The sequence below is a fragment of the Miscanthus floridulus genome, chromosome 13, assembly GCF_019320115.1.
Source record: "Miscanthus floridulus cultivar M001 chromosome 13, ASM1932011v1, whole genome shotgun sequence".
Lineage (NCBI taxonomy): Eukaryota > Viridiplantae > Streptophyta > Magnoliopsida > Poales > Poaceae > Miscanthus > Miscanthus floridulus.
In genome coordinates this window covers 22,947,945-22,961,534 of record NC_089592.1, presented here as the reverse complement: position 1 = coordinate 22,961,534, position 13,590 = coordinate 22,947,945, and the positions used below count along the sequence as shown (strand labels likewise).

Genomic DNA, 13,590 nt, shown 5'->3' with positions numbered 1-13,590 from the left:
TAGACCAAGAGTTTTTGTAGCAACTTCTAAACCTTAGAACGACCAATTTCTAATAAGCTTGCGTCCTACAGTCAGCATTGCTCTGATACCACTTTGTAGCACCCGATTTTAAGAACAAAACCAGATACGCACCATATGTGAGCCTAGGAAATCAAATCTCACATATAGCTACAAATAAGGGTAATATCAATAGACAATGCTTAAATACATAACGTATTAGTATAAAGAATATAACCTCAGAGTATAGACAGCGTAAAGACAACTCCGATCTTTAGGCGAAGATTCCAAATCCACAGGGACAACTGACTGGTTGATCACAAGCCTAATTCCTCTATACTCTATCAATCTATTACCCATCCAGGATTTTTATCCAAATATTTGAAAAGTAAAGCAAGCGTAAGTATATGTCATACTCAACAAATATAACATGGGGTTCATGAGGCTCAAAAGGCTGACACTGGTTAACTGCGATTAGCTTTTAGTGAGTCATGATTTTAGCAAAGGAGTAGCAACAAGTTTATCGCAAGCCCATATAAACACATGATCAGGTAAACATGAACAATGAATAGCATAAACAATTAACCATTAGTGAGCATCCTCATCATCCATATCACTAGTGTTCATCATCTATTCCATAAAAGTTCCAAGGCCGCTCGTGACCGTGAGCACGGCTGATATACCAGTTTTACACTCTACAGAGGTTATACACTTTCACTGTGAGTCATGATTTACCCTTTCGCCCGAGGTGGCCAACCTCTTGACCCACTACCAAGGAAGGTCGACAAGGTTTACTATGAAGCCTTTCAAAGGTTCGTCTAACAAGTTAGGGCCATTAGATTCACTCAGCAAATAGACATAGAGCCCCTCTTCCCGATGGCACAATGACGCGCAGCCTAGACTCAAGGGGACAGAGGCCGCACTATACCCGATTCATCAAGCCATTCTTACACCAATAAAGGTAACCACTAACAATCTAGAAAAGGTCCTCATACCGAGCTAAAGTCAGAGCCATATAGCCCTCACAGCTGTACTGTAAGTCCCGGATGATCACTTACAGATAAGTCCTTAGGGAGAGGAATCTAGAGCACCATAAAAATTGCCCAATGCTCTAGCCCCCTTGTTCCATATTGCTAAAAAGCATCTTTTAATGTTTATTGCATATTACAAAAGTCATGTTATAAGATCATGGTTGTAGTTGAGCACTAGCAAAGCTACCCAATGCAATGCTCCATAGGAATCAAGGTATAGGGTAACAAAATACTTGGAAATCCTTAGTGGTAGTCAAAGTAGACACATGCAATATGAATTAAGTGATTAAAGATGAATAGGACAACAAGAATGATCCCATGCTATACTTGCCTTAAAACACCAATCCTTCGGTAAGCTTTAATCTTCAATGTTCTTCTTCATCTTCTTGATCACCACGCATATCTCACCGACTGGACGTAATCATAAAGCACCACACAAACATCCATACAGTCATACACGAAGCAAACAATAGATCTAAATTAGAATAGTACACCGATCATAGAAAAATAAATGAAAGAGTTTGAAACACAATTCTACACATCACTACGAACACACAGTCGCGAGAAGCACGCTAATCGGAGTTTCGGTGAAAAAGATACACATACCGAAAGATCTACTTTATACGTGGAAAAGGAAACTATAGGCTTCATTCATTTTAAATATATATAAGATATTTTATAGATAATATAAATTGAATTAAGTCAAATTTAGATTTAATTTATAAAACTAAAGTAAAATAAATCGTATTTTATTTATAAAACCCAGTTGCATAATTGTTATTTAAGATATGATTCAAACCATGAAATTCTAGTATTAGTGACATGATAAACACTGTTACTAATGCGTAGATCTCATAGCTATGAATCTAACGCAACTTGAATGGCTCAAAACAGAGTTGAAACGTAGAAGATATGAAATAAACAAGATTTCTTTTATTAAAATAATAGATTAAATCTAATCATGAGTTTTAAAAGTTGAAAACCTACTTAACAGTAGTAGTACCATGTAGATTATGAAATTATGAACCTATCGCAATTTGAACGGATCAAATCGGAGTTAAAACAGAGAAGATATGAACAAAAGAGTTTCAGTGGCAAAACTGGGAATGTTTTGAACCATTTTTGGATTTAAAATAATTAAAATCAATTTAAAAACAATCTCTGGACCGAGCATCATTTTTGGAATAGTGTAGGGGTCAAAACGCATGATCCAGGGCATTTATTGAAATACTTTTGAATACTACTGGACCATGGGTTTATTTCGGGGAAAGAGAGGGGCCTTTGTGCTAAAGGTATGGCAGCGATCGGCGCTGACTGGGTCGTCACTAGCGTGGAGCCACGTGGCGGATTGGCATAGGCGGGTTCATGGTGAACCGGCTGGCGTGGCATGGTAGGCAGGGTTCACGGGTCCATCGTGGACCGGTTACGAAGGGGTATGGATCGGATCTAATCTGAATCGTTCATCTAGTATCGGATGGTTGGGAGGGGACTGGCGAGGCCGGCCAGCCGGAATAGGACCGAGCGCGGCGGCGCCATGGTCGGAGGTGGTTGTGCATGCGGAAAACGACCTATGGGTCATGGTTAACCGAAATGAGAGCACCAGAATAACAAGGAGATGACGGTGAGCTCGTATAGGTGGTTTACCTTGGTGCGGTGCGAACGGAGGCGACTCGGCGCACGGCGAGTGCAGGTGTTCGGCAATGACTGGTGAACAACAGCGAGTAGCAGAGAAAGAGGGGAAAGCATAGGAAGCTTCGTACCCTCAACACAGAACTCGGCAGGGGTACAACAGTGTCGAGAAAGCAACGACGGCGAAGGACTACGACGGCGGGTGACTGGCTCCTCGACGAGATCTGTCAATGGCACAAGGGTGGCTCAGGGCGAGGGCATAGCGAGATAGGGCGTGGGGTAGGTAGTGGTGGGCACGGGCATCCGGTTTTAAGGGCTGGCTCGGCTTGGGGCGCACGCAAAACAGAGGGAGAAGCGGGGTGAGCACGGACTCCACAGCGGCGTCGGAGTCCAGTTCGGCGACGACACGAGGAAGAAGAAAGAAACCAGCTGACATGGGGGCCTGAGGTGTCAGCGTCAGGCGAGAGAGAGGAGGGAGGGGACGCGCGGGCGGCATTCGCACGGATTGGGCCGACGCGCGGAGGGGGTCGCGGGGCAGCGCTGCTGGGCCAAAGGAGAAGGGAGCGTACTGGGCCGGCACGGGAAGGAGCAAGATGGGCCGCGCGGAAGAGCAGTCCAAGCCGAAGGGGAAAAAACAGGAAACAGCGTGGAAAAGCAATGGGCCTCCTGGAGAAGAATTGGGCCGCGGCCAAAACCGAGGAAGGAGAGGGAAAGTACAAAATTTTTTCTATTTTCTTTTCATATTTCAAAACCCAATTAAATACAAATCAAATTTGAACATGGTTTTCAAATACACTCTCCAATCCAAATAAAAATGAAAAATATTAGTGAGTTTCCCAAAAATAAATTTAACAACTTTTTAAATTCTTTTAATTTTCAAATTTTCTTTTCTTTCTTTTCTTTTACTTCAAAGACATTTTTAATTTCATTTGCAAAATCAATTTAACCCATTTGAAGTTTTTAATCAAAACCACTCAACCAAATAAACCAAATGCAAGGGCATGTATGCACAAACATGTTGCTAAACCTTATGATGAATTTTAATTTAATGAAAATTTTTATTTTCCTATATTTTCATGTGCACAATAATTCACAAATAAATCATTTTAACTCTATTTTCAAAAGTGGCAAATTTTGGGACGTTACAACAAACCAAATTATAGAGCGTAAATTACTTAGCTACACAAACTAAGCAATGTGACTAACAAGGTTACTCAAACCAAATTAGCCACGCAAGGGAGCTACTTCTATGCTACACAAGCAAGGAGGTAACTAGCCAACTACACAAGTCAACTAATTACAAGAGCAACTACACAATTACAATGTATAAGAAAGTAATTTTAAGCTTGTGTAAAGGGGATGCAAACCAACGGGAAGACAAAGATGACACTGCGATTTTATCCCGATGTTCACGTGCTTTCCAACACACTAGTCCCCATTATGTCGGCCGCTCACTTGGTGGTTCGGTAGCTAATTGGCATCACCCGCCAAGCCCACACATCGGGCACCACAAGAACCAACCTCAAAAGTGAGGGTAGCTCAATGACACGCTCTACTAGAGTTGCTCTTCACGATCCCCATGGGGTGAGCACAATCCCCCTCAGAAATCCTCCTTCGGAGCACCATACAATCTTCTCGTGTGCTTCAATGGAGTCACAAGCCACCAAGCCATCTAGGAGGTAGCAGCCTCCAAAAGTAACAAGCACCACCGGCTTGCAACACGGTCACCTAGTGCCACTTGATGCAAACTCACGATGCAATGGCACTAGAATCACACTCTCTCGCAATCGGATGCAACCACTATGTGCACAAAGTTAGTTAGAGGCTCTCCTAGCACTCCCCAAGCATGGACACTAAGTCCCAAGGGTGCTAAGCATGTGCCAATGCCAGCCACACACTCCTTTTATAGCCCCAAAGGCTAAAATAGTCGTTACCCCCTTCATCCTGATTTTTGCGAACTGACCGGACTCGTTGACCGGACTCACCCCAGAGTCCGGTCTAGAGTCTGGTCACAAAGTTCGGTCACTCCTCATGCGCCACGTGTACTAGTCGTTTGAATATGACCATTGCTCACCAACAGCTACCTCCCGCACACGCATACTCCTGACCAGACGCGCCTAGGTCCAGTGACCGAACACGCCGAGGCCAAGTCCGGCCACCAACGCGCATCTGCACAACTGATCAGACTCCCTTTTCTCCTAAGACCGGGCACGACTCTCCTAGAGTCCGATTATTTCTAGAGAGGTTTTAGAGAGCTCTTTTGATGACCAGATGTGTCACGTCATCACTGACTGGACTCTTCGTGTGTCCGATCGCTCCTGGATGCGTTAAAAACACTGACCAGACTCGTAGGTACTGACCTGACACGTCCGATCACAGACCTTTCAGCACTAAAACGGCTATAACTCCTAGCTCCGAACTCTAATTTTGATGATCTTGGATATTTTGGAAAGCTTATTCAGAGGGCTACACAACACACTTGCTTATTTGATCCAAAGCACAGTGGATCAATGCAGAATTCCAAATCAAGAGCCATCCTATAGTTCAGAGTACATCAAAAAACCTCTCTTCTCCACGTTGATCCAATTCAACTCCAACAACTTCTCCTTTGCAAATGTGCCAAGACCACCGAGTACAAGTGTGTTAGCATTTTCACAAATATTTTTCAAAGGATTAGTCACTCAATTCACCAAGCCACTCGATCCTAGCAACGTCGCAAAGTTAGATCGTTCAAGTGGCACTAGATGACCGATATGCAAACAAGTTTGCCCCTCTTGATAGTACGGCCATCTATCCTAAACCCGGTTATCAACTTCTCTACACGCCTATGACCCATAAAATGAAATGCCTAGGTTATACATTTGCCTTGCGCATTCCATTCCATCTCCTCCATTGTTGATACAACACATGCACCAACCAATCACCAAATGATATGATCAACTTTATATCATCACGTGACCGTATTGGTTCATCGATCTTGACTTCACTTGCTCTTCACGTTGCTTCGGTCCATCGGCGCCAAGTCATCACTCAACTTACCCTTCACACTTGCAACCAGTCCATCGAGCTAAGTCTTGTCTTAATCTTCTCCACCTTGATCACATGACTCCATGTCATGTCTCATATGCAATGAACTCCTTCATAAGATGTTTGAGCTTTCCAACATCTCCAAGTCATTTCACCTTCATGGCAAAGGTTGCTCACACATGACGTACCTGTAGACTAATCACCTATGTATCTCACATTAAACACAATTAGTCCACCTAGGTTGTCACTCAATTACCAAAACCAAACAAGGACTTTTCACTCATCGACTCCCTCATGTCGTGGTCATCAAAACGCCAGCCGACGGTCTCACGGTCCAGTGCCGAGGCCAAGTACCGTGCGGTGGCGAACACGGCTACTAAGTGCATTTGGCTTCGCCAGCTCCTTCATGAACTCCGGTGCGACATCAAGAAAGCCACGGTGGTCTTCTACGACAACGTCTCTGCCATTTACATGATGACGAATCTAGCTCATCACAAGCGAACGAAGCACATTGAGCTCGACATACACTTTGTTCGTGAACGAGTTCAGCTGGGCGAACTACGAGTTCTACATGTGCCCACAGGAGAGCAGTTCACGGACGTCAAGACGAAAGGCCTACCAACGGCGTCCTTCAAACGTCTTCGTTCCAGTCTTTGTGTACCACCGCTAGAGCATTCAACTACGGGGGGTGATATCTTGTATAGCATCACTCACCCATCAGACTACGGGGGGCCCTGGCGGGGGGGGGGGTGTTGAGCGACAGCGCCAAGACCACAAACGCCAACTATCGTCGCTGACCAGAGCCAGTGCGCGGTGACCACACGCACGGCGCGCGCCCCCGCGCCCATGTTGTACACTAGCACTTAGGTGAAGTTGCCAATTGAGCAACACATGTTCTAACTTATATAAACACATCAGAGATCAATGGAAACATTGTTGGCTCTCATTCCTACTTTCTACAAAGAGGATATTCTCTTAGAACTTGTTTGGGGGCATATGCTCCGGTACTCCTTTCTCAATAATTTGCACGCTTTTCAAAGCAGCCAATTAAAGTAATTAATTTTGTTTTTTTATTTATTTTCTATCTGGGCCACGCTCGGACCACACCCTGTCACCGTGAGCCATTCCAAGATGTTGTCCAACCTAACCATTTGTTTAGTGGTTGACGAAGGATATGGTGGCGCCGCCGCCGTGATAATCCACAGTGTAGCTAGGTTTGGGTCTAGGGACTCTAGGGTGTGGGGGCTATCAGGCCAGGCCTTTATCTGCGGCTGACAATGGTGATGCTTTTGGTAGCACACTGCTTATCAGAGGCATTGTAGTCAGGCCCTCTTCCCTCTAAAAGTTTTGGTTGAAAAAGCTTGATTTTCCAATCGACGTTAATGGCACCTGTAGATGTCATTTATCTACCTGGAGGCGTTGCAATGAAAACTCACTCCCTCCCCCTTCCTAGGTTACATTGTTTGTTGCTTGGGGCATGCATGGAGGTGTAGTGGCAACCGATGCTTCTAACGTTTGCCAGTGTTGTGTTTCTTGCGGTGGTAGTTTTGTTGTGCCTCCTCTGCAAGGATTTGTATATGTTTTAATTTTTTGCTAGGTTGTTTAGTTTTGTATTATTCTTGGGTTTTTCTCTTTGAATATTTGCGTGACATGCTCTTGCCGTTGGTTTTTCGGAAAAAAGAAAAAAGAAAGAAAGATGGAACAAGACAGACAACAAGTCGGGGAATGGAAGTCGAACTGCTTGGGTAAATGAATTTCTTGTGGCAGGCGCCTGGCAGGAACCCGTTCCATTCGATACAGCAGGCCACTACCCGTCGGCCCGTTTCGTCTTCCGTCTACAAGGCTCATTCTCAGCAAATCCTATGCTTTTGTCTCGCCCGCGCGTCCGAGCTGGGCTCTGGGCCTGCCAGTCCTGGCGGCCAGCCCAGACCAGCCTTTGGCGTGCATGTCCATGTTGCTTCTCGTCTCTCAATTTAAGCAGACCTTGACACTGCAGAGCTTGCTCTGTTTTTGTCTCTGTTTCTCGCAGTCCGAGCTGCCTTTGTTGTGATGAACCGGAAATGGAGGGTCTGGTTGCAGCAGATGCAGCAGCGGTCTCCCAGGACGTGGTGGCCGGAGCAGTCGCAAACCTTACTACCATTCCAATTTCTTTTGGCCAGATTATCCTTGATGATGATCAATTTTTATCTCATGTAACATGTTCTCATGTGACCAACCAAACACCGTCTCACATCAATATGTGAGGCTAAGCAGGTAGCAACGAAACAAAGAGAAAATGCATACACCCAGCCTGGTTGAGCTGCTGACCTCCATCAACATCTAGGTGTCTCTTCACGTAGAATCTGGCTCATTGTGTTGTGCATATGAAAGGATTCGTTTGCGCACTGACATTTACACTACAGAGAGATTAACTATAACATTAGAAATATCTTTCTTGCAGTATTTGATGATGAAGGATAAGGTCAAAATAATGAAGGAGGAGGTGAAGAAAATGCTACTGGATGCTGATTCTTTTGATTTATCTGATAAGTTAGACTGTATTGATACACTAGAACGGCTTGGATTGGATTATCACTATACCAAGGAGATTGATAAATTAATGTGCAATTTCTTCGAAGCTAGGGATCAAGATCTTGATCTTCTTACAACCTCATATCTTTTCTATTTGCTTAGGAAGCATGGATATCATATTTCTTCAGGTAAGATTCCAGACATATTATATTTTGCTATTTAATTGTCGTATATTACTTAGATGGAACTTCATATGACTTCAGAAGGATTTTTATGGTATACACACCTTCCACTGAAGCAACAAAGAGGTTTTTATTACTTCAAATAGTGTGGCGATACATATGCTCAAGTGTTAAATGTAGTATCTGCTTATAAAGAGGACACAAGATAGCCTCCAACTGTTAGTTTCAAAGAGGGTTTCTATTTTTTCTTAAAATAATCAAAATCTAGTTTAATCACTAAAGAATCATCTTAACTAATTTATTTTAGATTAGGTAAATATGTAAGTATCAGTTTATTTTTTAAAATGTTATCTATTAGTTAATGATCTATTTAGATTTATTTTGAGGCAAAACTGTGGGGGAGATCTATTTAGCTTTATTTTGAACTTACTTATTTTTTCTACTATTTTATTCCTTGTACTGAAACTTGAAGAAGATGAACGAATAAGATTCAAATAACCATGAAAAGAGCATAGCATATAGATGACATCTTTAGAAAAAAAAAATTGTACAGCTTTCACATTTCTATGATTTAAGATATAAACTACTTACTAATTTTTAGAGGTTAAGCAAGTATTTTTTTTATTTTCAAAAAATAGAAAACCACCTTTGAAACAAGAGAGGACCAAATTTGCTCGATTTCGGTAGTTGGAGAGCATCCAGTACCCAGTTTCATCCTTCAAAGTTGAAAATCGAACTACCGTTCAAGTTGAAGACTAAACAATGGACTTTATACTATTATTCTGTCACTGCCATCTCTTACAATTGTTTCATAGTCCATACTTCTGGAAAACAATATAATTGATGTCTCATGTGTTTTTAATGTCACAGATGTATTTTTGAAGTTCAGAGATGACAAAGGAAATATTGTAACAGATGATGCAAAATGTTTATTGAGAATGTATGAAGCGGCACATCTTAGAGTGAAAGGGGAAGAAGTGCTTGACAATATTCTTATTTTCACCAAGAGTCAGCTTCAGTATATTGTAGATGATCTCGAACCACAAATGAAAGAAGTGAAATATGCATTGGAAACACCTCTTTTTAGAAGACTCAAAAGAGTACAAGCGAGGCAATATATCTCAATATACGAGAAAAATACTACACACAATAATATGCTCCTAGAGTTTTCAAAGTTAGACTTCAACATTTTGCTGATGACTTGCTGCTTCATACATTCTCAAATAATATGCGGCGGCGGACTTGGAGGGCTGGGACTTGCTGCCACCTCTCTAGCGATGGCTCCATTACGCTCTTCGGGATGCTGATTGCTGGCGTCATCCTGGTCACTGTCCGTGTGTTCCGCGCTTAATACGCACGGAGTTGTAAATTGTAATAGGTCGCAGCGTCCGTCGTGAGAAATTTGCAGGTGATCTGAAGTTGACAGAGAGGTTGAGTGATGTTTCTGTATAGCTGGCTCATTTGGCGTGTGGGGACGAGACAGAGATGGTGTCCTGTTTAGCAATTCTGGTCATTCTTCACCCTTTGACTTCTATAAAAAGAGTAGTACAAAATGTTCCTTTGATTACTCCTGGTCTTTCTATTAGATGTTTATTTGAGTTGTTTGTTCTGCAGGACCAGATATTAGTTGAAAATAAGAAAAGGACATGTGAGTTTGTGATGTATGGCAGTTCAACATTTTTAGATAGCCCGTGGCAACAAGCATGTTCATTGTATTGATTTTTCTGTTTTTTAGTTTGTGTACAAAGACAGTTAAGAGTTAAGTAAGTTTTATGTGATGTTTACTTTGTAGCAGATATATGGAAGTAATTAAAGGTGGTTTTGTAATGTCGTCCAAGGGAAGGAAACAAAGCTGCAATTATTTGATAGTGTGTGATTAGAAGACTGACGAAGATGGATATTTATTTCTTGACATGAATGATCTTATTTGCATCTTTATGTAAAATGATCTGTTATTTTGAAGATGAGATTTTCTCTATTAACTATGACTTATTAGCTGATTGAAATACAGTCATGCATACTGTAGTTAGGATCAATGAAGTAAATTTCTCGAAGTCATGAATTGTCTGATGTTCATACATGCACAAGATTGCCCTTTTCAGATTTTTCAGAATTTTTAAGTCAATATATCCTTTTCTTAAATTTTTCTGGATGGAAGTCCCATTTATATTTTTATTTTTATTTCTGTAGCAGATTTTTTTTATCGAATATGCTTATATTTGTTTTGCATTTTTTTATAATTTTGGCATTCACTGAGAGTAATAATTGCTTGAGGCACGGAGTCATCAGACGTAAAATTCCTGCTGATCTCACACGTCCTTCCAAATGCACGACTAACGCAGATTCCAGAGTCCAGACGTGCGAAATTTCTCCCAGGTTCCATGCATGGATCGGGTGGTGGGCAGGGTTTGACCAAATCCACGTGTGGACTAGAAACCATGTGTATACGATACACGGTTAGCCAAACGAGCCCATGTGATGTGTGGGTGTCAACAACTCACATTGTTACGAATGGGCATGTGGTTTAGTGGTAGGATAGTTCAGTGGGACGTTACTCACCAGGGTTTAAATAATGGTGTTCACATATTTTCCTGAAATTTTTTTAGAAAATTTAGGGTACACGCACTGTCAGTGTTTTCGGACCTCCGACGAGTAAATTTATATTTGCGCGTTTGGCTTGGATGGTGTGCGCGTAGGACACAAGGGTTTATACTGGTTCGGGCGGAACGTCTCTACATCCAGTTCGCTGCTGCTCGTGTTACCGGCACTTGGTTTGCAGTATGGGTTACAAACAGGCGAGAGAGGGAGATGATCCCAAGTCTCTGGTGCAAGGAGTGAACAGGTGCTGAGAGCTCGATTGCCGCTCAGCCGTGTGCTCGTGTCGTGTTCTTATGTGTTTTTTGCCCCCCCCCCCCCCCCCCCCGAGCGTAGGGCGCCCTGCTTCCCTTTCTATAGGCAAAGGGAAAGCGCGGGTCACAGAGGAGGAAAAGTAGAAGAACGAGAGAGAAGAAGGCTTTTAGGGTTGTCGGGTCCTTCTTCTCCTTCATGTGAGTCCCGCTGATCCTATGGATGTCAACAAGGACGGCTCCATGTCGCGGCCCTGTTCGTCACTGGCGCCATGCGCAGACATCATCTGCTGATCATAGCATTCCACTCCGTCCCGGCGGACGTCGTGGTGAAGTGACGCACCTACTAGCGTTTGTACGAGGGTTAGGCAGAACAGCACCAGCACGTCCGACATTGTTCTTGATGTGAATCGCCAGATATGTCCCGTCATGCCTACTGGTTACATCCGATGGAGCAGTCGCTGAACCTGGGCGCGGCTGCGGACTTGGAGGGCTGGGACTTGCTGCCACCTCTCTAGCGATGGCTCCATTACGCTCTTCGGGATGCCTTTGTTTTCCCAATCAGTCACCCACCATGGCACACAAGCTAAGCCCGATCCACCCCCTGTGTTCTTCATGTCTACCCTATCGATCATCGTGGGTATCATTGTTTAGACATCCACACATGACGTGTGATTACATCGTGCCATGTTGTCTTCGACGAAACTCAATTCCCTTTCCTCTCCGCGCTGTCTGAATCAAATCTAACAACAGCCGGACCGGCTATAGTAGACTCCGATGGCCCCATTCTGATTCAGCAGTGCGCCCCCTATCCTACACCAACAGCCACCGATTCCAGTGGCACACATACATCCAGTTCACCATCTTCACACCCTACCACACCTCACTCATCTTCATCCGCACAAGCATCCTCAGCTGTCCCCATTGCTGCTGATAGCCCTCCAATTCATGCCCCAGCTACTGCTAACAGCCCTCCAGTTCAGGCCCTAGCTGCCACCAGCCACCCCATGCAGACGTGCTCCCGAGCCAGCATCTACAAACCCAACCCCAAATATGCACTAGCCAGTTATCAATCCTCTAATCCCACCACCATTTCTCCAATTCCCAAATCTGTTCGTACAGCCCTACAAGATCCAAACTAGCGAGCAATCATGGCTACCGATTATGATGCCCTCCAGCGAAATCATACCTGGCGCCTCGTTGATCGGCCTCTAGGCGCCAACACTGTCACAGGGAAATGGATTTTCAAACAAAAATTGAATTCTGATGGATCATTGGAATGCTACAAGGCGCGTTGGGTAGTACCCGGATTCACTCAACAGGCCGGTGTCGATTTTGGGGAAATGTTTTCACCAGTGGTGAAACCGGCCACAATCAGGACTGTTCTCACCATCGTGGCTTCGCGGTGCTAGCCAACAAAACAACTCATTGTCTCTAATGCATTTCTTCATGGACATCTCCAAGAACATGTCCTCTGTCAACAGCCTACTGGGTTCGTTGATGCTACCTGACTTGATGCAGCATGTCTTCTTAACAAATCTCTTTACGACCTCCGATAGGCGCCCCATGCTTGGTTCACTCGGTTCGCGGAGTTCTTCATCAAACTCGGATTCTGGGCAACAAGATCAGATTCCTCACTTTTTGTTCCTCACCGTGGCACCGACACCACCTATCTTCTTCTATATGTCGATGACATTGTCCTCACCGGCTCCAACTCTGCCCTACTTCGCGAGATTGTCGACAGGCTCTGAGCCGAGTTCGCTGTTCGGGACATGGGTGCCCTCAGCTTTTTCCTCGGCATTGATGTCAAACAAACTAGGGATGGCTTCTACCTCACTCAACATAGGTATGCTGAGGACATCCTAGAGCATGCCAGAATGATGAGCTGCAAGCCCGTCGCCATGCCGATCGACGCCAAAGGCAAGCTCAACACTGACGGACCTGCTGTCGACGACGCCCACTCCTACCGTAGCCTAGTGGGCACTCTTCAATATCTGACGATGACACAACCCAACATCGCCTTTGTTGTGCAACAGGTGTGTCTACACAAGCATGACCCTCGCATGCCGCACCTTGCGCTGCTCAAGTGCATCCTCCGGTACACGGGCTTCTCCTTCGCGCATCGATAGACTTCAGTGTCACTGTGTATTCTGACGTGGATTGGGGCGGCTGCCCTGACACCAGGCGTTCGATGTCTGGCTTCTGTGTCTACCTCGGTGTTGGGTCGAGATGGTAGACTAGAGGGGGTGAATAGTCCTTTCTAAAATTAAATGCACCGACTAACCGAAACAAATGCGGAAATAATACTTTCAGTCTAGCCAAGACTACACCCCTATATCTAAGTTCACAAGCACCTTATGAAGATCT

General features: G+C 44.1%; 1 protein-coding gene across 1 annotated transcript; it reads left to right on the top strand.

The window, feature by feature from the left end:
* Window positions 1-12,995: 12,995 nt before the first annotated feature.
* Window positions 12,996-13,352, top strand: LOC136499583 (uncharacterized mitochondrial protein AtMg00810-like). The gene has a single exon (XM_066495184.1). It carries the CDS (start codon window positions 12,996-12,998, stop codon window positions 13,350-13,352), a length of 357 nt encoding a protein of 118 aa, XP_066351281.1.
* The last annotated feature ends 238 nt before the right edge of the window (window positions 13,353-13,590 follow it).